General features: G+C 38.7%; 1 protein-coding gene across 1 annotated transcript; it reads right to left on the reverse strand.

Moving 5' to 3' along the window:
* Positions 1 to 530: 530 nt before the first annotated feature.
* WDR44 (WD repeat domain 44) lies at positions 531 to 27,277 on the reverse strand. Its single transcript, XM_042807313.1, has 20 exons — positions 27,071 to 27,277; positions 20,426 to 20,459; positions 17,051 to 17,125; positions 15,951 to 16,578; positions 15,185 to 15,315; positions 15,002 to 15,094; positions 13,936 to 14,072; positions 13,108 to 13,191; positions 12,704 to 12,810; positions 11,560 to 11,711; positions 9,929 to 10,067; positions 9,769 to 9,833; positions 8,407 to 8,520; positions 7,470 to 7,592; positions 6,335 to 6,526; positions 6,068 to 6,169; positions 4,473 to 4,588; positions 2,931 to 3,058; positions 2,065 to 2,196; positions 531 to 1,612 (listed from the first exon to the last, which is right to left on the reverse strand). The coding sequence occupies exons 1-20, from the start codon at positions 27,145 to 27,147 to the stop codon at positions 1,518 to 1,520; spliced, it is 2,724 nt and encodes a 907-aa protein (XP_042663247.1). The 5' UTR covers positions 27,148 to 27,277; the 3' UTR covers positions 531 to 1,517.
* Positions 27,278 to 27,612: the final 335 nt, after the last annotated feature.

A 27,612-nucleotide genomic window follows, 5' to 3' on the forward strand; every position in this document is an offset into this window, starting at 1 on the left:
TGACAGAGTTTAGCTTGTCTCATCTATACAGGTATTTTCAGATCTGAGAGTCCAACTTACTCCAAGTGTGTCAATTGAAAAAGAATTTTATATAGGGTGTACCATTTTTGTATTTATTTTGTCTGATGATACAGCCCTTGCAACTGCCTTTCTTGTTCAAGACCATTTTACACGAACTCATGGTCAAACTCACCTGAGCAAAAAAGAATTAAAAAAGAGTGAGACATTTCCTGCCTTTTCATGTCTTCATTCTTCCACTAATGGCAAAGAGAGGATTCTTTACACACTTTTGAAGTTTTCTCCTCACAATAAACTATCGTATAACTACTCTTAATTCTGGTTAATATCCAGTTGCAGTACTCCATTCCTCATTACTACAGAAAGCAAGCTGTCATCGAAAAAGTTATAAGATCAGGAAAAATAGAACTGGAAAGTTAACAAGCACATGCAAGATCAGTGATCTGAGGAACAAGTCAAAACTATTTAGACAGAAGGCAAATTAATGATTCAACATGGAAAAGAAGCAACAATTCCAAGTGTGTGACCAAGTTTAATGATACATCTGTTCTCTGAAACACTTGACCATCAATAACATTTCATGGGTTACGATGCCCAGAATGTTACTTCATAGGTGTTTTATATGAATATTTACAAAGACGTTCAAAATTCAGTGGCACTAAACAAACAAGAACTTAAAACTTTAAGCTACAATGCTTAAAAAATGTAAACAGTTTATTTTACATAGTTGTAAAATATAAGAACTTTCTAATGCAGCTTAATTTTATCTGGAAGGTGAATATATCCTGGTGCCCATGAACAAGGAATGAGAGAATTCTTTACACAAGTATTGTGCTCCAGTGTGCAAAAAATTATATATAAGAAAGGAATCTAAAGTCCACAACAATTAAAAGACAACAAAAAAATTTTCACGTCCTGAAATTGAGAAATTTATAAAAACATTTACACATGGTTGCTGACCCATCAAAAACTTGCATAACTTAAAATTCTGAACAATAGCTACTACAAATTCAAGATCTTTCTCAAATGGAATTTTGTGCAAAGATCAGACTAGATTATTCAGCATTTTTCCAGCCATACATCCAACCTTCCCTTCCCATCCCCATTCCTGACATCTAGTGGCCACAAGCACCACTAAAATCCTTTTGATATATGCTCAAATTAGTGCATGTAACCAAAAGGCACACACGTGTGAATACATTTCCATGCAGAAACCTGTGCAGGTTCACAATTACATTGCAAAACAACTGTTTGTAGAAAGTTTAGAGTCTAGTGTTTGGCAGGATTTTTCTTACACATTCCTTTCTATTCTACAAGCCCAGGTGTTAATAGGTAGACGCTGCTCTCCAAGGATCCAATATTTGAGTAGCCATAAAATAAAGATTTAAAAATAAATCAGCCTGTAACATTATTATATTAGATACTTTGCTTTTGCTTGCATTATTTATGGAATTTTAATCCCACAGTACCATAGCCTTACGCTGTCAGTTGCAAAACAACTAAGATACATATTTCTTTTTGTTAATGAAGACTTTGATTGCTCCAGTAAAGTCAGCCGATAAAAGCACTTCTGTGTGATCTGTCTTCAAAGCTCCTTAAGAGGGAAATAAAATAAACTGTTAGTTCATTAAAAATATATAATATATATATTTATATAAAATCAAGCTCTCATTAAAAGGTAAGCTATCACTGACACCCTTCTTCCTCTATCACATTCCTGTTATCTACCCAATACTTCAAGAAACAGCTGTATTTCTAGGAAAGGGACATTTTCATTGTATGTTGGTACAGCTCTACCTCTTAATAGCTCAGCTGTAAAAGAATAAACCTAAAGTACACAGGACAACAGCTGTGCCCCTCACTTCACACTCTCTCAGGTTTTAAGAATGAAAGAGCTGCCAAAACATTCAACTGCTAAAGTAGGAATATATATATGTGCGAATGCAAGGACTTCTCAAGAAACCCCCCTCCCAAATCAAAAGTACTCTTCATAATCTTTTCCTCTTCATACCGTGGTATCAAGCAGAGCTCATTTTAAGCACCTACCAGAGGGTATGGTATCTGATGTTTCAGAATCTTCTCCCTTACTTTCAGCTTCTTGCTTTTCAGAAGTTTCCAGTGACACCATCAAACCAGGATTGGGAGCAAAAATCGCAGATGTGACCACTGCATTGTGTGCTTCAGAAAGACAATCCAATTTTGGTTACCTTGTTTCAAGGAATTGTTCATTTTACAAGAAGAGCAGGTATAAATTTTAGTAAACATCCAAGGAGAATCTCAGTGCTAGTGGCACCAGATAAGCTCATCATTCAAGGAGCAATTGTCTCTGTTTTATAAGCTTAGGGCTCTCAGAAGTTCCTCTAAGTGCCCAAAACTAACTGGCAAGAGCTCTAAAACATGTTTGATATAAACACAGCCCTGCATTTGACAAAAACTCTGTGTGTGGATGGAGGAGATAAGAGAGTTGGGTTTTTTTGTTGTTGTTCTTTCGTTGTTTTTTTTTTTTTTTAAATCCTCCCATGAAAGGAAAAAAGCTTGCATTTGTTTTCAAAGTTGCTTTTCCATAAAGGATCTAAGGATTGATATTTTGATTCCTACACTTATACAATCTTGTTCTGCCAGCAAAACATTACATTAAATCTCTTACATATATTCTATCTCTCACAGAAGCTGGACGCTCTTAGCTACTCTGTCTCTTGCCATCCCAAACATGCATCTGCAGAGAATTTCCTGTGGACAAGGTTTTCTGACAGCCCATTTGCTGCAAATGCACCTATCGCAATGCATTTTGCTAATAATTTGTTCAAACTAAATGAATAGCACTGCTGAGCAAATAAAAACTAGAAGATAAAAATATTTAATTTTTTAAATCGTAGGAGCTTCAACAAAACAGATTAAAAGTTGGTTTTTACCTTTAATGCCTTCCCAGAAGTCATTACGGTCTCTTCTTACAGATGTAAACTTGCTCAAGTCATGGTATGTACTCCAAATATAAACGTATTTATCTTCTGAACCACTTACAATGTAGGTAAAATCATGGCTAAAATTCAAACAAGGAAAAACATTACTTTTCTTAGCTGTTCAAGCAATGATTGCAGTAGCTCTCCAGATGACTTGCAGCTTTACAAGTGCAATCAGGCTAAGTTCACAATTCAAACCGATCCTTTATTTTAGTGATTGCAGCTCAAAAGAAATACACAGTCCTTAAATTAACGTGCATGTAAGCTTCCTGATGCTCCTTCTCTGGAAGAATAAACAGTTCTCTTGAGTAGCACACAAGCTGTTCTCCTGCAGCTTCTGACATAGAGGAGTTAGCCTGACAGCTATACTCAGCAACAAGAAAACGGCATAATCTTTAAGAGCAATTTGCATCTGTTTGAGTCTGGAACCTGTGTGAACATCTGAGACTGTGTAACAGAAATGGTTTACAATACAATCATGGGCAAAAAAAATCCACAGAGGTGGAAGATGAAAGGCATTCAACAAGATTGTAATGCCCACTGACAAAATAGTACCTGCAAATCCAACTCAGGTATTTACTTTTAATTTACCTACTGCATGAGTATGCCACATACCTAAACTCAAATGCTAACTCTGCTCCAGCCCTGTAAGTAGGGATAACTTAATTTGGGAAAGCAATCTTGAGCAGGCGAGCTGAACAAGATGACCTCCAGAGGTCCCTTCCAGCCTCAGCCATTCTGTGAAATACTGGGCCAGCCTTAAAGATATTTTCAAAGGCCAACAGCTCACAATCGAGATTAAACTTGGCATTATTCCTTAAGTATTGTCACCCCCTTCTGCTCAAACATTCAGGTTAAACAGACACCCAAACGTTTTTCCTCTTCAGCTTCTGCAAGAGTCAAAGAGGGAACAGAACAAATATTCTTCTCCCTCTACTCCCTCTCTTCTGCTGCTTTGAAAACCAGTATTTCCATGACAGTCACGGTAATAGACTCAAACTCAGAGAAGCATCTTAGGCCATCACACAGAAAGAGGAAAAATTAATTTCAACTCAGATCTGCAGGTTGCTTCCTGACAGTGATGATACACAGGCAATGACCAAGAGCCTTGGGCAACAGTTGGGTGACCAACACATCTGCAACAATACCTGACAAAATTAAGGCAATTAAAACCTATTTGTCATGGAGGAGAGAAAGTTGTGGTGTCCCAGCCCCACCAGTGCTAGCACAGTTCCTGCATTTACACAGCAAGAGTGATGGACATGCATCATGCTGACAATATAAAAGGATTCACTCTTTCATGAAAGCTCCCTGCTCACAGGCAGCTTTGTCATTCTTGACTGGAGCCTTTAGTTACCTTTGTATTCTGAGCCAAGTGACATTTCAGAGGCTCAGTTTCATGCCAAGGTAAACAGATTCTTTAAACAAAAGCCCGTGTACTCCAGCCACAGCATTTCCCAAATCCAAAACTCCACTGTTATAACAGTGCCTTACCTAAAGCTGGCTTTGATTTGGCTGCTGCTGTTGACATAGCCTTTGTATTTCATAGATAAAGACAGATCTCTTAGGTCATACAATCTGATCCTGGAATCATTTGATGTCACTAGTATCTAAAAAAAAAAAAATTCAGGAGTGGAAACCATTAGCATGCCCAAGAAGGAGTTGATTCAAACAGTCAGAATTCTAGTTCTGTTGACGGAAAAAAAAGGACATAGAACAGGCCCAAAGCAGCAGAACAAGATTTAGGACAATGACATTTTTCTCTCTCATCTTCTGCCAATGGACGGAACACAAATTCATCGTAAAGATCATTGTAACTGGTCTGAACCAGAACAGCTGCTCTTTATGGAAGTAAAATGTGGGCCCAAAGAGCAGTCATCAATTTGCAAAGGATATTTTGAACACATTCCACAGTAATATAGCAGAACAACTATTCTAGTTGAGGTAAATTTCTGGAGCGTCATGGCCTATTAATCATGAAGCACAGATCAGAGGCCATTATCTGCTATAAAAACAAACTGGGCTTTTCTTGGTTGAGGTGAGTTTGCTTCCTTTTCACATTTTTCAGACCAGAAACTTAAATGTACCGATAAGAAGCAGAGAAGTCTATGAAAGGATTGTCCAAATGCGTAAGGGCATTCAGCTGATTAGCCTTTTTATAGTACCTCAGAAGTGGAGCAGACTGTAGCTTAGTAGTAAGTCCCAAGATGACGCTAGGAAAAGGGTATAGCACAGTAGCAGTCAAATACTGACCCCTACTTATCTAATCATTTATGCAACAAAGGTGTGCCAACTCTTGGAACACCATCACCATCAGATTACAGAACTTCCTATTTGTTTTCAAAAGGGCTCATGCTGAGCTGTGTTTTATTACACCATCTCACATGCTAACCCACAGCATTTGATGCAAACCCAAAGGCAGTATTGATTTCTGAATCTTCTGCATGTCTTTGGAATTAAGCTGTTTCCGTGTCACTGATAAGACTACAATATAGGTGATAACAGCTGATGATCTATTTAAGAGAGCCAGCTGTTGACCCTACATCACCCCTTGAAACTTTATATCCAAGTGAGAAACTCTCTGATTTAGATTACGATTTTAATATTCAACATCAGGTTCTTTGCTTGATGAGAATTCAACCCTTTCACAACATAAGACTTCAGTTTAGACTGAAGCTAAACAAAAGGACCAATTCTAGAAGTGGAGTACGCTCATTTGAGTAACAGCTTTTGAGGTTTCAGCATTTTTTCAGCTTCTGTATGAAGTACATTTCCAAATTAATATTAAATTGAGAGATGTTGGTTATGCCAAAGAAGTTTTCACTGAAAGCCATCTGTAAGTATTTTCTCACTTTTACGTTAATCAGAGCATAATGTCATTTAATCAGAGCATAACATCATAAAATTCTATTCTACCACTATTTAGTATTGTATTAATCTAAATCAAAGAGTAGTGTTCATTTTAGTAGCATTCAAAGACTTTCGATTTAAGTCAGTGACCACAGACAAGACTTAGCACAAACTTACTAAGCAGTAGATACACATATCAGACTCCAGTACTAAGCCAAAGTTGCACTGAAAGGCAGTACCTTATTTTCTCCAGGCAAGGGTTCAATGCCAGTAATTTTTCTTCCAACTCTGTTTCGGCCTCTGGTAGAACGCACATGTATTTGTGTATGGTACTTCAAATGCTGAAAAGATATTAAAATGTATCCTGATTTGAAATAGTTGTGTAAAAACTATATTTTGCTTCAAGCTCTAAATAGGTTTGTTTCTTCTTATTTAAACAAGCATGACTCTTAAATCTGTTTGTTACTTAACATGAAAAAAAAAAAATAGTCTCAACAAGTTTTTACCTCTGTGTCATAGAAGATGCATCTTCCATCGTATGTGCCTATCACTGCATATTTGCCATTCTGACAGAAGTTGGCAGCTGTAATCAATTTTGTCTGCCCATCTACTTCATTCCATAATGCCACTTTTTTGTCAGGAATGTTCCAGAGCCGGAGTTTCCCATCCAATGAACCACTTAAGAAGTACCTGTCATCCTGAGAGGACACACTACATTAATCTCCGCTTGCACTATGAGTTTGCCCTGATTTCCTTAAAACCTTCCCATCCCATTTCCCAAGAGCTTCTCTCCAGAACCTCCCAAGTAAGAGTGCTCAGGTGAGTTGATTATAACATTTAAGAAGGCGGAGAAGACAGTGTTAAAATACCTGGTAAATGGACTTCAATTTCTCACAGATTTTTGACAAAATTACACACAAGCAGTGCATATACCTCAAGTTAGAAAACTGCTCACTGTTACCACAGTTGCTTTTTACCCTCTCAACGTAAGTTAGAAAAATACTAACCTTGTCAAGAGTTGAAAGCTCCTTTCAGAGTTCTCTATACATGTACCAGTTGTGTATGTTCAGGGAACACTGAAAAATGCCTTTCCTCTACTTGAGTTTTATTAATATCAGGAAGTTTTATTATAGTATTAAAAAAAAAATCATAAAGATACATTAGAAGGCATCTCTGGAGGTCTCTGGTCCCCCTCCCCTGCTCGTAGCAAGGACAGCCTCAAAAGTTTGATCAGGCTGTAGAAGGTTCTATCCTGTCAAGTTTTAAACATCCTCAAGCATTCTGAGGTCTCTGGACAATCTGTTCGATTTCATTATGATTTTTTTTCACTAATATTTAATCACAACATGCCTCATTGGAAATTCTGACTTTTCACAAAGTTACTCAAAACTATATCAGCTGTGATGTTATAGCCAACAGACTATTCACTTTCCACATCGTGCCTAGAAATGGTTAAATGACTTGGACGCTCCTGGTGAGGTTTAGTGAAGGTGAACACTTAAATTTCTGGAATATAACCCATATTTTTAAAGTGCACAAGCTCTATTATTCAATTTTTTTTTTTCAAGTGAAAATAAAGGGGGAAGACTCTAGTAATTTCAAATTCTGCCTCTCTAGAAGAAAGAGGGCAATTACACTTACCCTTGGATGGAATGCTATAGCAGTGACAAAGTCTATATGCTGGAAACAGCAAAGACATTCTCTTCGTGATATGTGCCATAATCTGACAGTTTTGTCCATAGAAGAAGAAAGCAAGAAGTAATTCTGTGAAACAAGAGAATTCCATGGTTATTAACAGGCACAAAAGTAACAGAAAATACAGAAGCAATCTGATTGGTAAAGCCTTACCAATTTCTCTGTTGCCATGAAATTCAAAATTATTATTACTGATTGGTGCTTTCCTGAAGACCAGTACACTGATGCTCAGTCACAGAAAATTTTCTGGAACAATCTCAATAAAAATAAATACTCGGAAAGATGTTAAAGTATTCAGAGAATAAACAGCACAACAGGCTTCAGAGAAGGTATGAGAGTCTCTCCTGCCTAAAATCCTTCAGCCAGATTGTGTGCTTAAAATTACAACTGTATTCCAATGTGGAGATTTAACTGAGTAAGCTTTATGTGAAATGTTTTGAAAGTTAAGCACAAGGTAATTCTCTAATTTTAAGATATATGTATATATTCAGCAACTTTAGAATTTTTACAATTTGCATCAAAACAGTGAAGCATACTGGAGGCAAGAAAAGCAGTAACAACATAAATCAGAAATAACATAGCTCAGTGGAAATTCCTCCCACTCTAAACAATTTAACTTCACTAGTGAATACACAAATGTAATTGTTACTAACTTGATTCTTAAATATATTTTTTCTAAGGCTAGTTTTAATTAGCCAAGCCCAAGAAATTTGCTCATTTTGTCCCAAATATTTCACCTGGAATACGTGTTGTCTCTACAAACCTTTTCTCTTAACATCAATGATTATATCATATTATTTAGATGTATGGTTCCAACGACAGTTGACAAGAGAAAACAATGAAAACACAGGAGAACTGCATAGTCTGTATTACGGTAACTTACTTTAGACCAGGAAAGATCAAGAAGATCTGCTGTATGCCCTTTGTATTTGCAAAACGGTCGCTGACGGAATGGGGCATTTTTATCATCCGGGTCTTCATCAACTCCACTGCAAATCTATCAGATAAATGTACAGCAACATTACAAAAGGTTAGCTGGAAAAATTAACAATAATTACTGCTTGCAGAAAGTACAGGGCCAATAACAGTTTGAAGAACAACTCTTATGACTTTAAAATAAACAACAGTGCACTAATAATCAACCAAAGTAAATTTCAAGTACAATGGGCTGTGAAACATCATCTTGAAATTCCAAAATGATGACATTCTACAATTTCAATCTATACAGCTTTTATTCAACAGGATAAGCTTGGCAGCAATCTAAGCAAACATCTGAAGACAAGCTTTGGGAACAAAATATATCGACCTTGAAAACTGCATTCCAATTTAAAACACAAACAGTGAGTTCAAGTTTCCATGTTTCTAGTGCATTTCAAGAATGATAACTTAAGTAAGAGACCCTTTCAGAATAAACAGGTGCAAAATAAAAAAGAACCCTAGTTCCTGTATAAAACCTCTTCAGAAAAAAACCAAACACACTCACAACAACCTTCCTGGTGCGTGTGACTAAGCAAGCCTATGCACTTACCCAAGGTAAAGAAAGATTACTGTCCCCTGCCTCTCCCTGCCAAAACAGTGCACATTAAATAATGCTAGTGGTAAAATCTTTGCTTAAATCCTGAATTTGTCATCTGTTTCTTACAGTACCAGAAACCAAAAACAAAAAAAAAAAAAAAAAAACCAAACCCTTAAATACATTAACTTTAATGGCAAGTTTACTAAAGTATCTGAACACTCTGAGTAAGAGTGTCTTAACACTTCTCGTCAGTCATGTTCCATTTTATTCTACACAGATGTGAAAAATTTAAATATGTCAGGTGTTATTACGCTTCTGAGTATGCCATTGTTCAGTTTGGCCTTCCTCAGAAAAGATATCATCAAGTCAGATGTTAACCATAAGTAATGCCCTGAGGCAAAACACCAAGACAGGGAATTCAACAGTGTAGGGGTTTTTTTTCCCCTTTTAGCATTTCACTCCAAAATCTACTCTGGCAGCAGGCCACAGCAAAGCTATGCAGATTTTGTAATGCATTAAGTTTAGTGACGTACTTCCTTGCTTGCACCCCATACACATGGGGGTGTCTGACTGAAGATGTCTATTGATAAGACAGTTTGTCTGTGCCTCAAAGACATGAGCCAAGAACTCTTTTAATGTGTGTTTGGATAAAGCAACAATGAAGATCTGACATTACAGAACAATATGACCCCCCTCACCTCTTCCCCTCCCAATATCTCGTGTACGTACCCCTGCATCAGTATCAGACTTTGAAGAATTCAGACTCTCTTGAGATGGAGAGGGAGAGACACGGCCTAGAACACAGGCAGAAACACCATGGTCAACTCTGAGTTCCCAAATAGCTAGAACTTCTAGTGTTTTCGAGCTCTAGGAATGGATAGAAAGATACCTTCTGTGTTGTATTTCATTCGCATATTATTGAAATAGTCAAAAGCATTCTTTAAAACCCATATTCTTACGACGTTGTCCTGTCCTGCAGATGCAAGTAATCGACCACAGTGAGAAAATTTCATTGTCCAAACAGCACCCTGTCAAAATAAAGAGACCATTGTTCAAGTTATATAAAGTGCCTTTTTCCATACCAAAAAGCCTTTCTATAATGTCAACTGACAACATTTAGGACATATACAAGACAGCACAACTAAAATAAACTGTAAATCAAAACACTGAAAAATAATTGTTAACCCTGGTGGATTGCGCAACATACTTGCAAAAACAGTTTGAAAGAAACAGCCCACAGGGCAGATTAAATTAGGAGAGGACATAAGGGAGCTCAGCACTACCACAGCATTTTACATGAAACGGGCACAGTAAGAGCCACCAGCCAGGGTTAGGAGTGACTTACAACCTGCTACTTCATTTGTAGAACAGGCAAGTATTTGTATCTGCACTTGAAGCTAGCACAAGTTGTGCTAACACTTTTTAAAAGTAGAAATCATGCTTGGTTACATCAATTCTGGCAACCAAAATGAGTAGTACACACATTTCAGAATTGGCATGAGGATTTTGCAAAGCCCATGAAGACAACGATTCTTTCTCCACTGCGAAGTCTGAAGAGACAGTAGTCAATAAAACCCTGTACCACACAAGCAGGATTCCATTTCCTCCTGTTACTTAACGCCACTAGGCATTTGACTTCACCAACCTGGCATCCTCTGAGGATGCTTTTGGGGAATTTCCTAGATTTTAAGAAGTCAAATACTGGAATGACAGAAACTAACACATACGAAATACCAGTAGGACTGGAAACGAGTTGTGGATGACAAGCTTGAAATCTCCAGTCACCAAACTGATTGCTGTAGGTCATTATCCTTAGCCTAACACTTAACGATGGAGGACTGTTTCAGTTCTTGTCAGACAGTTGCTGTCAGCAGAAGATTCTGGGAAGTCAGGAATACTAGAATGTATTTCAGACTCTGCACGGAAGCATGCACACTTCTAACAGTGATGAGTATGTGGGGTTTTTTTGCCTCATTCTCAACAGGCATCTCTGCAAATACCCTATCTTGGTCTCTCCCCTCCTTATCATTCTGATCCACATACTCCACTAATCTCTCCACACTTTTGCCTCCAGAACTTATCTAGTATTTCTGCTCAATGCTTGTGTTGATATCTCTAATAAGCAGACTAGTTTATTTGCTGCTGAGTAGGTCAACCTTGCTGCTCTGTGCTCAGCAGGTAGTGGAACATAGCCTAATTCAGCCTAAATTTGAGATTGCGGGAACAAGAAACCAAGTACCACTTGATACCAAAACTCTTCAAGGAAAAGCTCTGGAGAATCCCTGAAGCCTGAATATCTACAGACTTCTTCTATTTTTTTTTTCCCCTTTCTCCTGAAGATTTGATCAAACCAGCTAAATTTTTATTTCTTGCCAGAATATTATATTCCAGAATGAAACTGCTCTTCAAGAAGAATAAAGCTGACAGTCACTTGTGGAGGTCACCAAGTAAATGAAAACTAAAAGTTGAATCTCAGGCTGAACAGGTTCAGCAAAACCACAGACGAAATTTAAGACCTACCATATGCTCTCCACTGAGATCCTGAACAACTTTAATTTGTTCAAAATCATAAGGTCCCTTGAAGCCATGTGCTGCTTTGAACTTAACTGGTCTTGTATACGGCATTCCTTCATCATCACTGGAAGAGGGATCATCTTGATCTGTATGGAAGACTAAGAGGAACACAAATTCAACAGTACATACCGCAGCACACATTTAATCTATTAGTAAACATTTGCCACTACTTTTTGGTAGCAGATTAGTCTTGAATTAGCACATTTTTATAGGCAATTTTACAATCTTAAGGCAAAACAAGGGTACCATTGCACCAAGGTCTAAAAATCCATCTACAGTAATTTTTGGCTGCAGTGAATCCAAACACCGAACACACAAAATAAGAACTGCTATCCATTTTTGTTCTGCCCCTTTCTTTACACCGGGTTTTGCATTCAGCAGATCCTGAACTAAGTGATTTCTGTCAGTTTTATGTCTGCTGAAAATTACTGTATTGGTTTCTTCTGACTGTATATGCTGAAATAGCCTGGTGATTTGCCTATGAAGCACGAGAACTGCAGAAGAGCTGGGGCAAACAGCCTGTGGCAACGCAAGTTGAAGTGCAGTAGTTCTACGGCACTTCTCTCAGGCTGTGGTTAGATTGGCTTACTGCAGGACTAGATGTCTGTCTGAAAAACACTGATGAAATAAGAAGGGGAGGATTCAGTTGTAGTTGGGAAATCTTCTACCGGGAGCTCAAGCTGTATGAAAATTCTAATGGTGGCACTGGTTGTCAGAAAACAATCCGATTTTAATAAAGTAATGAAGACAACCTCCGCTTCTATTATATTGCTGGAATAACTTTCCAAAAAAAGTTTATGTTTTGATATCAAGACAGCTTTCTAACAGCACAACAAAGATTATAGTATTCAATCGGTTTGGCTGAAAAGGTCTCTCAACTATTACTTGTCAAGAATTCATTCTTGTAACCTACTAGTCTCAAAATGCCTACCAAGCTACAAGCTTTAACACGAAAAAGCTAGATCATCAACTGCACAGTGGTAAAACACAGCAGCATATGTCCTTCAGCCACTCTGATTCCCAAAAGACCAAGACTATCCTATGAAAAAGTATATATATACACTAAAAAAAAAAAAGGCGTGTCCGTTACCTTCATCTCGAACACTCTTAACTTTATTTACAGCACGTTCGCCATATTCTTCAGCAAGGTGCTTTGCTCGCTTTACAGATTTACCAAGGAACTTTTTCAGCTGGGTCCTTAAAAAGCAAGGGCACTTTTTCAACACATCAGCAAATTCTCATTTTTTTATACTATGAATCAACGCTTTTGATTTGAAATGCAGTATTATCTTTTTCCATTACTGCTTCTTAAAATAAGCATTTAATTTGCCAGAAATCATGTAATCTTCAGTTCATCTACAGAGCAACAGGCTTATGTAAACTCAGGTATCATTTGTCCTTAAAATGTAACTTCCTTAGAAGTCAGAAGTGGAGCTTCAGCTTAGAAAAACAAAACCTGCCTCTTCTTTGTAGGGACATGAAACAGCATCTTACGTTTTTTGTTTTAATCTCCCTCCATCAGAATCGGTCTGCTGTGTCTGCATTTTGTCTTCATCATCAGACTGTGCTGCATCATTACTAGGAAATACAGAAGTGATTATTTAATATGAAATCATCATGAATCTAAATTGCATGTAACATTAGTAAAATGGGATTTGCATTTTAGGATCCATCTTTATTCTTTCATGTCACACACTGAAAACACATGGATGTGAAATTAATAAACCAGATCTTTCCATCTTGAAACTAATACTATACACTCTCCAGATGCCAAAGATACATTACTCCCACAAATTTTAAACTTAAGCTTATTGTGACACTATGAAAGCTAAGAGCAGACAAAATACATTACATTACTAGGAACCGGTAACATGCCACCCTGTTATCACACCTTGCTTTCCATAGATCAAATAATTTAAGGGGTTAATTCTGAAACACAAGTCTGTACACAGACGAGTACAGTTCTGCAGAAGTGAGCTTTTCAATGATAACACAGCAGTGCAAAGAATGTAAATGTCATCTGGTGTATAACTTCACATAAATCCAGGCCTTTGAAAAAAAAAAAAACAAAAAACAACACATCTAGACCAACACAATTTCCTGATAAAAAAAGTTTCTTAATGATCAAAGTTAGCTTAGTTTTAGTTAGTTTAAAAGAATTCAGTAAACAGCCTAGTTCATAGAGAACTGGGCATTAGCACTCAAATTTTTCAGAGACAGATGGATTGGGACTCTCTTTAGTTGCATAAGAGCAGTCTCCATATCTGTGAAAACTACAAGAGCGACAATATCATAAGAGCTGAAAGCTATCATCATTCATACCTGACATATTCTTTAGTTCTCCTCATGATATGCAAAGTAAGGGGATTAATGCCTGTTGGCAACTTTTCCTCTGCCAAACTCAGGGGTATTTCTTCACCTGTATCAAGGTTTTTTATCATTACACTTGCTAGAATTTCCTATGGAAAAAATAAGATGTGAAATCAAGATGACTTTATTAGATTCCAAAGTCCAGAGCAAAATAAAAATCAGCTGATCTTACACATTATTTATCTTAAAGGGAAATTCTGTAGCTCACTATATATTTATTTTACGAAGTCTAAGATAAAATTGCCTTTAGCATGTTAGCACAAACATTATCAACCACTATACACAGATGAACAGCTACATGTCATAACAAGCTTCAATTTCATAGAACAGAAACGCAGCTACAGAGAAATCAGCCACTGCCTGACACCTTCCATGCTAACATCAAACATATTATGTAATTATAAGATATTGAAGTCTTCCCCTTTCAGATATTCTAACAGCTGTAGTTTAGATTTAGTCAAAGACAACCTTTACCTACAGAGAAAAAGCATTTAGACCTAACTAATACTACACAAAGGAAAAGGAGTTTTTTTATGTGTGTTCATCAGGTGCTCTATCTGTTCAGCATTAAAAAGCTATATACAGATAAACAAATTAAAACTGGCAGCAGCCTGAAAACATCATCAGGATTAATGGAACTCTTCTATAATATTAGGAAAATCATTCTCCTATTGCTGACTCCTTCCTCTTTTAGATCCATGACAAAATACCAAGTTTGCTGGTGTTCCCTCACACTGAAATCTTGTAATGTGTTTGCATAGCTACAAACACAAACTCATAGCATTTCAGATCTACTACAGATCACACTTTCAAATGCTAATACCAGATATGACTCACAAAACGGACCACAAAGTGCTTAGGTAGACAAAGCCAGCAGGCCATCACTCCTATTTGCATCCCTGGTCACAGCATTAGTGATTCAGAGCACAAGGAGTAATGTGTGACTACTCCAATTCACTGGACAGACTGGAAAAGCAAGCACAGGACTGTACTAGGTACAGACCACATTCATTAATACCTCATCTGTGAGCTCTCTTCCAGAATTAGACCTGGGTCTTTGTGGTCCAAGTACTTCATTTGTTGTTTGGCCATCACCTGCTTTTCCATTTTCCTGAAATTTTGCAGACAGAATACATTATCTCTACTGTAACACCAAAGTAATAGAAAATGTTAGTTATTGAACTTAAGCATTTCCCAATACCTGTGCAGTGACTATTTTATCTCCACTAGTTGCACTTGCCAAATCCAAAGAAGGCTGAGAATCTTTGGGCATGACCTCTGTCATGGTACTTGGAGTTAAAAGCCCACCAGCTGGGAAGTTCTCTCGAGAAACTGTAAAGAGATTCACATCAGAATGGAGAGCATAACACTGGTCACAGACAGGTTACAGATTGTTAGAACCCTATCATAGTTACACTCCTGCACACCCTTTCTGACAAGTTTGATTTTTTTTTAAAAACATAAACTGCCATTAAATCTTCCCAAAAATCCAAAATCTACTTCATACATAGTTGGAGGCACAGGCACGATTTCACACCTAGTCCTCTTCAGTTTTATTAACAATTTTTTTTTTTAGTCATTTCCCTAGTAACCCAGGATTACTCATTTTCATGAGACCTCAGTCTATATCTTGACTTGTATTCCTATACAAATACAGATTGCACACATTTTATTTGAAGCTTGTAACTTTTTTTAGTTTCTGTATTGATGAGGCAACTTCTCCTTGCCACAGAAGTAGCTATTTTGGTAGGAAGTGTTAGTTTACAAGAAAGTCTATGAATTAGGAACACTTGTAAAGCAAAAGAGTATTTCTCCACTGTAAGAAGCTAAGATTGAAGGATTTTTTTTTTTTAACTCATTTACATGTCAGCTAAACTAAAAAATCACAAGATTGAATGATTCTAAACTCTAAATACAAAAATAGTAACCATGTAGATAACTGAACCCATCTAAAATAGAATACTTGCCTTCTAAACCAGGCTTTTGCATTTCGAAATCCAGCTCACTCTTCTTCTTCCGGGGTGGTGGAGCTGGCCGTGCGGGTGGCGGTGGTCTCGGAGGAGGAACATTCGTGGGAGGTGGTGGCCGTGCAGGGACAGGCTTCTTTGTGCTAGCAACTATATCAGGTTCTACAGTAAGCTGTCTTGGCGGTTTTGCTGGAGGCATTTCTTCTGTTGTAGGAAGGTCTTTGGTAGATAAATCTGAAGCCACTTGTTCTAAAGCATTTGCCTCTTTTTTGTCTGTTAGGTCTTCATTTTTTGGCTTTTCTTCTTGTGCTTCAGTTTCATCCATTTTATGGTCACCTGCGTTTGTTACTTTCCTTAGTTTATCAGTTTCCTGTTGCTCAGAAGTAAACAAAGGCTTCCCCGACTCCAATTCAGTGTCCTCACACACACTCTGACACACCAGTTCTCTAGGGTCTTCTTGTAATGATACTTTAGCAACTAATACTTCTGGAATACTACTAATGATACCTGCTCCAGAAATCCAAGCATTTGCATCTGAAGTTGGAACAGTCAGTTCTTTTCCACTAGAAGCTAAAGAATCATCATCCAGTTGTGCCTTCTGACTTTCTTCTATAATACTGTCAATAATCTAAAAAACAAAACCAAAACCATTCTGATGTTAAGTAGCAGGCATTTCTAGGGTACATGTACCAGCCAGTCTGTACAACGCCCACAAGAACTCTTCCATTGAAGGGCTGCTTTATACGCAAAATGCATTTTGTTCAAAAATTCTGGAGACCTAGGTACAGAAATAGACATAACTGAAAAATAAAACAAAGTGACTAATTTCCACTCCTCTTGAAGAAAAAGCAAGGAAAAAATAGCTCTGCACTCTTTAGAGTCCTCATGCACTGCTAAATGTGATCCTGTAAATTACACAAATGATTCAACACTGGTGAATCCTAAATATGTTTTTGGAACACTTAGTTTGATGTTTACTCTTTAGATGGACACATTAACAACAAGTTCTAACCTATGTTAGTTTCAGGATGAAGACTGATTATTAAATTATTTAATATTTCTAGTGCGATGCTGAAAGCACAAAGCAATATTTAACTAACCTCTTTCGAATCATCTTGTTTCATTTCTTGTACAAAAGTTTCATTTCCAGCTTTGTGTAGCTTGCTGTCTATATCCTAAGGAAAAAAGATGGTAGATATCAGAAGATGATGGTAGTAAGTCCTTGAGTAGTATGATCTAACAAAAATATAGCTACAACAAATTAAACGGCATAAAGGACAAAAATTCTGCTACATTTTCAAACCTTACTGCTGTCAGATGTTTAAGCAGTAATGCACAGTAGGCAGGAAGAGTACTTTGCACCATACAGACAGAAAGCCTGCACCCTACTAAACAAAAAAAGACAGTTATCTTTTAGAGGTTTTGTCCTCAATTAAAATAAAACTGAAGGTAGCATGAAGCTGAGAGAAACACAAACTTTTAATAATTTGCAGCAAGGAAGATCCATATTAAAATATTTTGTTCTTTCTTGGGTTGTGGGAAATAATTATTATGACAACATATAACAAAGTTTTTTAGAAACTTCCCGGTTAAGTCAGGCAGATCTATCAAGTAGTCACAAACATGACTGAGGTTCTGACATGGAATCTTACATTTTGTAATTATTCCTAGGGCAAATTGTCTGGTTTTGCTATCAGTTATCTTCATGCAGATCCCTCCAAAAATCTAAATAAACTGCAGAAGAACAAACAAAATGACTGAATTTAAGCACAAAACAAGAAGATTTTCAGAACATTTGGATGAAAGACTGAATGAATATTCAAAGCTGAGTATACTGTGTATTCTTTATGTATGTATAATCAACACTACGAGGACATTGTGCAGTCATCTTGCAATTTAAGACGTATAGTTTTTAGATGTGCAAACAGCATCAGCACTTTGGCATATCCTACCAAAAATTTAATAAAAGCAATTCGTTAAAGGTAGCCTTGTGTGCTGAAATAATGTAGTAAATCTTTGTTAATACAGTCCTATTTATTAAAAAAAAAAAAATCATCATACTTTGGATAGGCAGCCCTAGGAATAGTAGAATTAGATTACACTTTGGGCATGTTAGGTATGGATATTCTATACGAAGTCTTAAAACGGGACTGAAAATATTCTAGTTGTGAGCGAACATACTCATCAATTCCTGCAAAAAACCTTAGGTTCAGAAAAACAAGTAGGTTATACCATGGAAGGATACTGCTTTAACCAGAAGCCTGCTCTAATCTCAGTTAGTACAGCCTATTTGGAACTTCATCACATGCCTTCTGTTTCACATGAACTATTGATCACATTGCCTATAAGCATATATATGAACAGTATCTGAAGGGGAATCTCAGAGTCCTCGAGGTTGGAAGGGACCCATGGAGATCCTGTAGTCCTCAAAGCAGAGCCAACTAGAACAGGTTGCTCAGAGATGTGTCACCCAGGTTTGTCTATATCCAAGGATGGAGACTGCTCATCATCTTTGTGCAACTTATTCCACTGTTTGACCACCCTGCACAGTCTATTTGGCAACCAAAGCAGCAGATAAAAGCCTGTATGCGTTTCACGAAAGGAAAAAATTCCTCACAACCGGCTCAAAGAATTAAGTTCCCTAGCGTAAAACATTAAGAAAAACCAAACACATCTCAACTGATTCCCTGTGTTGAGACAGAGAACTGCTGTTCTTCTCCTTCCTGCCTACAGATTGGAAACACTCTTCTGTTGAGGTCAGCAGTCCTCAACTGTCTCCCCACAATGTTAAAGCTCCCAAAAGCTAGCTGTTACCATTATAAACTATTTTTGTTAGGCAATGAATCTAATTCTGCTTATACAGCTTTGGATACGCACAGCATTCCTAATCTCCATATTAAACAGGTACTTTGAAAGACTTCTCCATATTTTGTTGGACCTTGACAAGATTCAGTGTGACTGTTTAGTACAGACATCTAAGAAATTTCTCCTTAGACTTTTTTTTAAATGCTCAGATAGTCAAACAGAATCTTTATAGCATACTAATATATTATGTTTGAAGAACACAACTCTTGTAAACACCCGTCTTTGAGAGGTCTGACCTCATAAAATGGCATATCATGCAGAAACAGCTGCAAATACAGAAAAATTCTTCATCCCTCTCCACTCCTTCCACAAAGCTTTTCTAATCTAAATGCAAGTTCTACTCCACTTTATCACTAAAATCTATCTTCAAAGGTATGATGACTTAAACACTTAAATGTAATCAGTGTCTACAGAAGCCCACTGTATTAATTTCTAATTTTGTTGACATAAAACTCACACACCTGTTAAACTTTGGACTTGGGAAATATTTCTTACCCATTCCAAGACAAACTATACCATTAGTCACACATTCACTGAACTGATACAGTACCAAGCAGGGAAGCAAGTACTTTTTCCACCTTTAAAAACTTAACTTTGAACAAGTGACTTCGAAAGATACTTTATAAAAACCAAACAAACAAACAAACACCACAGCCAAAAAACCTACAAGCAACATCAGAACTTCATAGCTAATAATTCAGTCAAGACATTAAAGTTAATTTTGAAGTTCATTGATTGCACCGAGTTTAGTCAGAATGATAGAACAATGTTTCTTGAAAGGCTTACACATGTAGTACTTAATCAATCAAGGAACATTAAACAGAACGCAAAATAGGGGATAGGTCTTTGTTCCATAAAAGATACCATAAGATATGGTATCACTGTGAAAAGATTATTGATTCAGAGCAGAGTGCTGCTGACAAACCAGAAAGACTATTTTCACTGTGATTTCCCAACACTTTGCAGACAAAATGACAAGCTTTCTTTATGTAAAAGTGTTGCACAGCGTCACCTTTGGCCCTTCTGAGATCAGGAAATGTGTGCTATTTGTACAAGGTTCCAACTCCTCACCTATTTAATGTGTGTCAGACTCAGCTGCACTGTCACTATGCACAGATGCAGCATACCAATTACCTGCGTGGGAAGTAGCAATGCTGTCTCATTAAGCTAAATATAGTGGTTTATATTCACATAACCTAGAGAGGAGGCTTTTGAAGTACAAACACTAAGATTTTTCTTATTTTAAAAACAGAAGAGAGCAAAGTCAACTATTTCATATCATTTGAGACCAAAAACCAAGTGCTGCAGAGACTTTCTTACTACTCACAAATCTCTTGAAAGAGGGTAGTCTAGTAATTAAGAAGAGCTCAGTTAAATTGCACATGTACATTTCAGAATAAAATTAGCTTCAGGACATGTTAACATACTCTAAATAGAAGTAAAGCTGGAACTTTAAGAGACATAAGCACAACAATTGCTACCTACAAGGAAAGCCTGTAATTTCCTGTCTGTGTAGACGCTAGGGCTACCCTAGCACATCTACTTTAGGTGGAAATGCTCAGCACTCTGTTCAGAAACAAACATTTGATTGATTTTAAGAAGAAACTCACCTTTAATACATGGGATTCAACTTTTGTCGGTGATCTGTTAAAAAGAGAATAAAGACTTAGGTAGAATTCAAAGAAAAAAAAAAGTATCTCTTGACAGTACATTTCATATTAAATAGTCTACAGTACAGTCTTCCTTTACAGTGAATGTATACTTTATACAAGCAACCAAGTGAATGCTTTTCATATCACTCTTTTACATAAAAGGCTTCAAATAGTTAAGTGCCCAACTGCCTACAAGGCACAGATCACCGGCGTGTACAACCCCTAAAATCTCCTCAGCAGAATCTTCTAGAAATCATATTTCTAGCACCCTTTTCTAATAAACTGATACTATTCCAAGTACACATTTAAAAACATCTCACATTACAGAGAATTTAGAAATAGCATGTACAGGGAGTGCAGGGTGGACATCGAAGAAAGCAGAAGTACAAATGCTCCAGTAGCTTGCAAATCAAGTGCCTGAACCCTAAAGTGTAGAGTTGACACTATTGTAGCTATTCTGCCCTTCAGCCTCTCTGGTAAATGTAAGGTCTCATTTCTATACTTAGGTTTATACTTGAAATAAATATAAGTATTTACATTATAACAGGAGGGAACTAGTTTTGCACTACTTTCCAAAACGCATACTCTGAAACGGTGAATTTGTATTAGCACCCAATCACACATAACCTCGGATTTCAATAATTAAATGAAAGGACAAATATCTTAAGGGAATGGTATCAACTAATTACTTCTCTTCAGGTCACCACTCAATCCAATCAGTGAACAGTCAACACTCACTATACCCTGAACTTATATTTTCCACAAGGGTTTCAGAATTCTAGAAGATACACAAATACTGAGTCACACTGCTTACTCTGCCTACAGGATCTTACTTGTATATCAAGAAGTTGAAAGGTTGGGCCAGATGACCTTTTGAATTCAATTACAACCTGGGCTGTTCTACGATTCTATTAGTTTGTCAGTCACAAACAGAGACCAAGCTACAGAGTGCTTCCTTAAAAGCTTACTATCAAATGAACTACATCTTGGCCTGTACAAGCATCCCAGCTGGCTACCAAGGTCAGTGACACTCAACAACTTTTGAGTATCGACTTGTACCACGCAGTACAGACACATACAGAGATCTCAGTCCAATTCGGCCCTTCTGCCTCCAAAATGATGGCTTCAAGGGACAAAACCTTCTGAAAATGAAAACTATTTCCATTTCATTTTTAAGAGTTTTAGTTCTTCTCTTTACTGTCTGAAAGCATTTACTCAAAAAAAGAAAAGATGCCGTTTATAGAGCAGAGTTAAGTAAATAAGAAAATACAATGGATTGGTATATAAAGACTGTGTAATTGTAACTTATTTAACACCTTAAACCTAGATGCTGCTGTCCAGATATTCACACTTAAGATGCATAGGATCTGTAACACTGTTTGAAGGCCTAATTCTCCTAAAAGGCACTAATCCCAATGTGCAAAAAAGAGCACAATCAGTATTTGGACCTGAAAAACAAACACATCTTCTGTCTTCCAAAATATACTGCTAGAAAAGGCCACAACCTGTGCTGAATTTCTGGCTACCGAAACATTTTCAGTTCCACCATCAACCCTTGGATTTCCTCAGAAGTAGGGGCAGAAATGTGTGTAGTTCATTAAATCCACAAGGTCATTTTAACAATGAAATATAATTACAACATTAATGCCTAGGCTTCAGCAAGGTGTAGGGTCCTATCGTACAAGGCACTGCTTCAGCTTTATAAACTAAATAAAATGCAAATCCCTCAACTGCAAATAGATACTTCAGTTTTCTACTGTGACACTTCCCACCAATTCGTATGTCACTTCTGGTACAGGCAAATCATTCCTCCACTTGTAACACAAAGTATGAGGTTCAAAAGACGCTGCTACCCTTTCAGACTTCTTTAGCTATTTAGTTCTGTGGAAAACCCGCACTCAAACTAAACCTGATGTTATTTTCCATTCTGATGCTTTACTCAAATACCTTGGGAAAAAGCCGGTCAAGGGATAAGGGTTACAGAGCTAGCAGGTGCAGAATATAACAGAGTGCTGATAGCTTGATACAGCACAAATACACATCTTATGTTAAGGCAAAGCTTTATCATTGAAATTACATGTTTCTAAAACATTGCAAAGCTTCCACAACTATTTGGCAGTAACACCACTTTTAGATCAGTTTATAATATAGCCAAATAAACTTAGTGGCTCTCCTCAGATTACTGAGCTACGTGTTTATAAGCACCATCGCCCACCAGTCGTGATTAGTTGCTGCTCATGTGCTATTACATTTACAAAGACAAAGTCAGTCACAGAGTAAGTTTGACAACTGAAGTCCCTTGTAGTTCAACATTGCTCTGGAATGGTCTTGCCTTCCCAATCACCTGAAGATACCAGTTTTCTCCACTCCCCAATTTAACACCACTAGTTTTATGGACACACTATCTGAAATGCTTGCATTTTTTTAAAAAAAGTACGTATAGCAGCAAAGGTGTCTGAAAAGATTTATAAGCAGACCAATCCAGTGATCAAATATTGATTTTGCTTTGAAAGGTCTGTAGCTTTACTGGGTTATCTGGTAGAACACAGACTGACACATACCACAGAAAACATAAGGCAAAAATCTTAATTTTGTTGTCTAGTATGATCATTTAGTACATAGTGGGGTTTAAAACCTGATAACAATAGATCTCATAGACTGCATGTCACATAAAATATTTCTAACAAGTTTTCTTAGATGATACCACTGTAACACCAGCTTAACAAAGGAAGGGCCCAAGGTTATCTACAAAGATTATACAAAATTGAAAGAAAAATCCCATTTCACCTACACAAACATAACCCGATGCCTGATTAATCTGAAAGTCAAATAAACTCAAGAATATATATATATATATTTTTTTTTATTTATTTATTCAGCTGTCAAATTCATCATAATACCAACCAGACTACAGGAAGCTGCCATTCCCTCTATCGGGTAGCTCCAGCCTAGTACCTATTCAAACTAAGCTTCACATAAGTTTTGTGACAGAAAACAAAACATTTGGCTCTTCAGAAAAAACAATTATGTGAATGACTGGCCTTGGTCAAATCCCAGAACCACACTGCCTGCTTTCCTGGGAGGATGTGCATTGTTACAAACAAAGCAGGTGTGCTAACTTGCACATGGAAAGATATTTAAGTGTAAATATAATAGCAGTACACTGTGCAGAACATACAGGTTCAACAACCAGCCCAGTAACTGTATTATCTACTGCTGTCCTCCTGCTCCCAGAGGCACACAATGTTTTCCTCCCTCTAACCTAGGGCTGGCCTAGAAGCTACAATTATTCTTGACGTTGCTGTCTGGGGCAGCCCACACCTTCAAACCCACAAGGATTCATCCCTGCAACGCACTGTTTGGGCTGCCCTTGGAAAGTGTTCGGGAACTTCAGCTAACTGGGAACACAAACTTCTCTGCAGTGCTGCAAGTCATACAGCAACATAACTAATATTTCACACTCCATCTGTTTGCTGCCAAGATCAGTTTTGCATGTTGGCTAAAATACACACAAACAAAAAAGTTGTACTAAGCACGTCCCATGTGTCGACAGGGCACAACTCAACATTATCTAGCTTCCTACACAGAAGAAAACTAGATTCTTCACGAAAAACAGCTTCAAAAAGGCAGCGCTACTGCAGTTACAATTCAAGAATTTAAACTAAGGTACCAGAGGACATTTCTCATTATTTTCACCATCTCTTGAATCCAATGCCTTTTGTTTAGTTTCTCATAACAATTTTTAGGATGACTGCACTCAGAACAAACTTGCCCCTTACTGTTAGGCATATGATGTTCAAACTATTAGGTTTGGCAGTTCTTGATTTCAGAGTGGCTAGATCACTTTTCCTATAAATAAAATATAAGAGGGTCTGTCACGTGCCTGTATCCAAGCAAGTGTGTCTGTCTTCATCTTCTTCTCTCAAAGCTGACATCCTCCTTTATGGGACAAGTTCATGCCTCTAAATTTCAGGGTCGTCTTCTAAATATCTTCCGTGGTTATGGACTTTTGAAAGCAGAGTGACAGAGGTTAAATAAGGGCATCTCCTGTCACACTACTTCTCCCTCTTCGCTCCTCTGGCTACACAACAAATAGATGCCTTCACTGACTAGTCCACAAAGGCACCTGCATCTTTTTATCTAGGGTCTAGAAATGCATATTGAAACAGACATTGTTTGAGATTGATTATCTAACAGGTGGACTCTCCACACATCCTGTCAGAAGTAAAAATTACGAGTAAAAAGCAAGATCTACAGCAGAGGCGAAGCGTACAGGCTTAGCCAGAGGGGATACAATGGTCTTCAAACATCTGGTTTAAACACGCTTCATCTTAAGGAAGTCATTAAACCAGAAGAGCTATCTCAGTCTATTATCATCTGAAAGAAACATTTTGTAACAAGTTCTGTAATTTCTGATAATTAATTCTTAGAGAGTACCAGTTATATATGTACTTGAGGCTGCAGATACGGTGCTTTCATGAAGAGGGGGGCTTAAGCATCCGTACCTCTTGACTTAGAGTAGGAATTGGGAGCTTACATCCAACTTGAAAATTCCACTCTTGCACATCACATGAGACAATAAAACAAATAAATAGCAAAGAAGTCAGCAAGTTTACATGAACATTTGTCACCACTTGCAGAATTTCTGTATCAGCAGTTATTAAACCTCACCACACAGAACTCAGGGCAGGAAGCTACAAACCCCGCATTTTTAATAAGGGCAAATGTATCTACACCTCTTAGCTAAAAACCGTAATGTATGCTGCCAGAAGGGATTCCCAAGTGTTTTTGTTGATCGTCAGAACTCTGAATACATGAGGAAGTGCCTCCAACTGCAGAGGGCAATATGCACTTGCTCTCAGTTGCCCTTCCTCCCACAAGAAGGTTTTGATTTTCTTTTGGTGGGTCCCAACTCAATGTCATTATACATACACGGGTCTCAAAACTACAATCTACAAGCCTGCTTCCAAGAAGCGTCCAATGCAAATGTGAAAATTAGCTCTTAAGAAATCTCAAAGCTTATTTAGAGAAAATACTCTCCATATTGTCAGCACAGATTCAATAGCAGAGTGAATTACAGATTCAGTATCTGTATTGCAAACTAAGCCCTCTGAGACAACCCCAAGCCTACAGAATTCTACTGACTGGAGTCAATGATGCATCCTTACAGGTTATGGAAAAGCAATATAAAAATGAAAAACATCTTCCATTTTAATTTCTAGTAAGTGACTTCATAGTATCAAGTTCTGCCTATATACAGGTGGGGGGAAACCTGTAAGGTCAGGACATATGGCATTATCAGTTTCAAAAAAAAAAAAAAAAAAAAAAAGGTAGGATGTGCAGTTGGGCCAGATTTAATGTCTCACTTCTACCAAGACGTTTGGTTCTCCCTTCCTGCCTATGGCTTCTAGCCATGCAAACCCCATGTCTTCACCCTCTCCCATCCATACCCTGACAGGTTCCAGCTGTTTTAACTTATTGAATAGTTTTTGCTGTTTCTAGTTTTCAGCTGTTTTCAATTACTTTGAGTTCAAGCAACTCATAGAAGAGTTTGACCATCACTTGTGCATCATGAAACTAGAGCAAGGTAAGCAGCTGGAGCAAAACCTCCTCAGCACAAGCGCTGTTAATTTAGCTTACCACATCTTGTGGAACTGTATGCCAAGATGTGCTTTTCACCAGGCTATGTAAAAAGCTAAGTTCAGAAAAGCTTTGATACAAGATATGTGGGTGAGGAGAACAGATCCTAGTCTTTCCTTTGTTCTAGGCATCCAGTGACCACTGACACGCAGATTAAAACAAGCCCTTAGTCAATTATTAAAGCTTCAAATGGACGGATCCCGCAATCCATATCTTATTGCTCTTTGAACAAGCTACATGAAACCTCATCCTGCAAGGTCAAATAATGGAGAAGTTTGGTCCAGACTATGTGAAAAACAGAACTGATATAAGCCACAGAGTGTTTATCACACAACTGGAAAGATACATTTACAAAAGAGAGAGTGTATTTGGCTAACATCAACAATATAGCGACACAGTTAATTCTGAGGTAACTGCACTAGGAATCTGCATTATAATATGCAGTTAAAACTTCATTGCACAGAACCATACACTAAATACAGGAAGCATCAAAGCAATACCATTAAAAAGAAAGAGCACCCCAGAAGTAGTTTTACACGCGGCAATAGGCAGCCTGTTGATGAAGAAGCTCGCTCCCTTCCTTTTCCTCAGAAAATGTTACTTTTATCGTATTTCAGTGGCCAGTTCCGTCAGCCCCAATTTCACCTCCGCGTGTCTTCTCTAAAAACCACGCGTTGCCCGTTCAAGGAAGGCAGATACGATCTCCTCGAGATAATGGCTCCTGCCAGCCCCACAACCCTTCGCAAGCACACCCAAAACCGCTCGATCCCTTCGCACCCCCTCGACTTTCCAGCGGGCCGCTCGCCCAAGCGGCCCCGGCCCGAGCGCCCCGCTCCCCGGGCGCGGAGCCCCGCGCTCTGAGGCGGGGGGGAACACCCCCCATTCCCCCCCATTCCCCCCCATTCCATTCCCCGGGAGCTCCCCTCAGGGCAGGGGGAGGGCGGCGGCCGCGCCCGGACTCACGGTGCGGGGGAGGCGCCCGCCAGGTGCACGTCCTCGGGCGCGTCGTAGAACTCCTCGGTGTCGCTGTCGGAGGCCATGACGGCGCGGCGCGCGGCCGAGCCGAGCCGAGCCGAGCCGAGCCGAGCCGAAGCCGGGCCGGGCCCGGCAGCGCAGGGCGGCCGCGCCACCTCCGGGCAGGACGGGTGGGGCGGGCCGGCGGCCGCGCAGGATCTCGCGAGAACTGAGAAGTGCGGCGGCCCCGCCCCCTACCGGGCGGAAGTGCGGGCGGGGAAGAGGGAAGGGAGGGGCGGGACCCGGCCGCCCCCCCCCCCCCCCAGTCTTGTGATGTCAGGGCCTCGGGGCGGCCTCGCCGCGTGCCCCCCTGCTGCGGCGCCACCTGGCGGATCCGCGCGGGCGCTGCGGGCTCTGCGCGCCGCGCCGTGAGCTTCCGCGCCCCGGGGACCCCCCCGGGACCCCCCGACCCCCTGGAACTCCAGCACCGCGACCCCCCGGCACCCCAGCAGCGCGACCCCCGGGGACCCCGACCCCCGGAACCCCAGCAC

The sequence above is a fragment of the Tyto alba genome, unplaced genomic scaffold (genome assembly GCF_018691265.1).
Source record: "Tyto alba isolate M040663 unplaced genomic scaffold, T.alba_DEE_v4.0 Super-Scaffold_5, whole genome shotgun sequence".
NCBI lineage: Eukaryota > Metazoa > Chordata > Aves > Strigiformes > Tytonidae > Tyto > Tyto alba.

What these genes read in the sequence shown, in the direction of transcription:
- WDR44 (XM_042807313.1), bottom strand. Translation starts at nt 27,147, where the DNA reads ATGGCCTCCGACAGCGACACCGAGGAGTTCTACGACGCGCCCGAGGAC. An exon ending in GGGAGATTAAAACAAAAAAC is followed by an intron (nt 12,811 to 13,107) that starts GTAAGATGCTGT and finishes TTGCTTTTTAAG; the next exon opens with GACCCAGCTGAAAAAGTTCC. An exon ending in CTTCTGGGAAGGCATTAAAG is followed by an intron (nt 2,197 to 2,930) that starts GTAAAAACCAAC and finishes GTCTTTCTGAAG; the next exon opens with CACACAATGCAGTGGTCACA.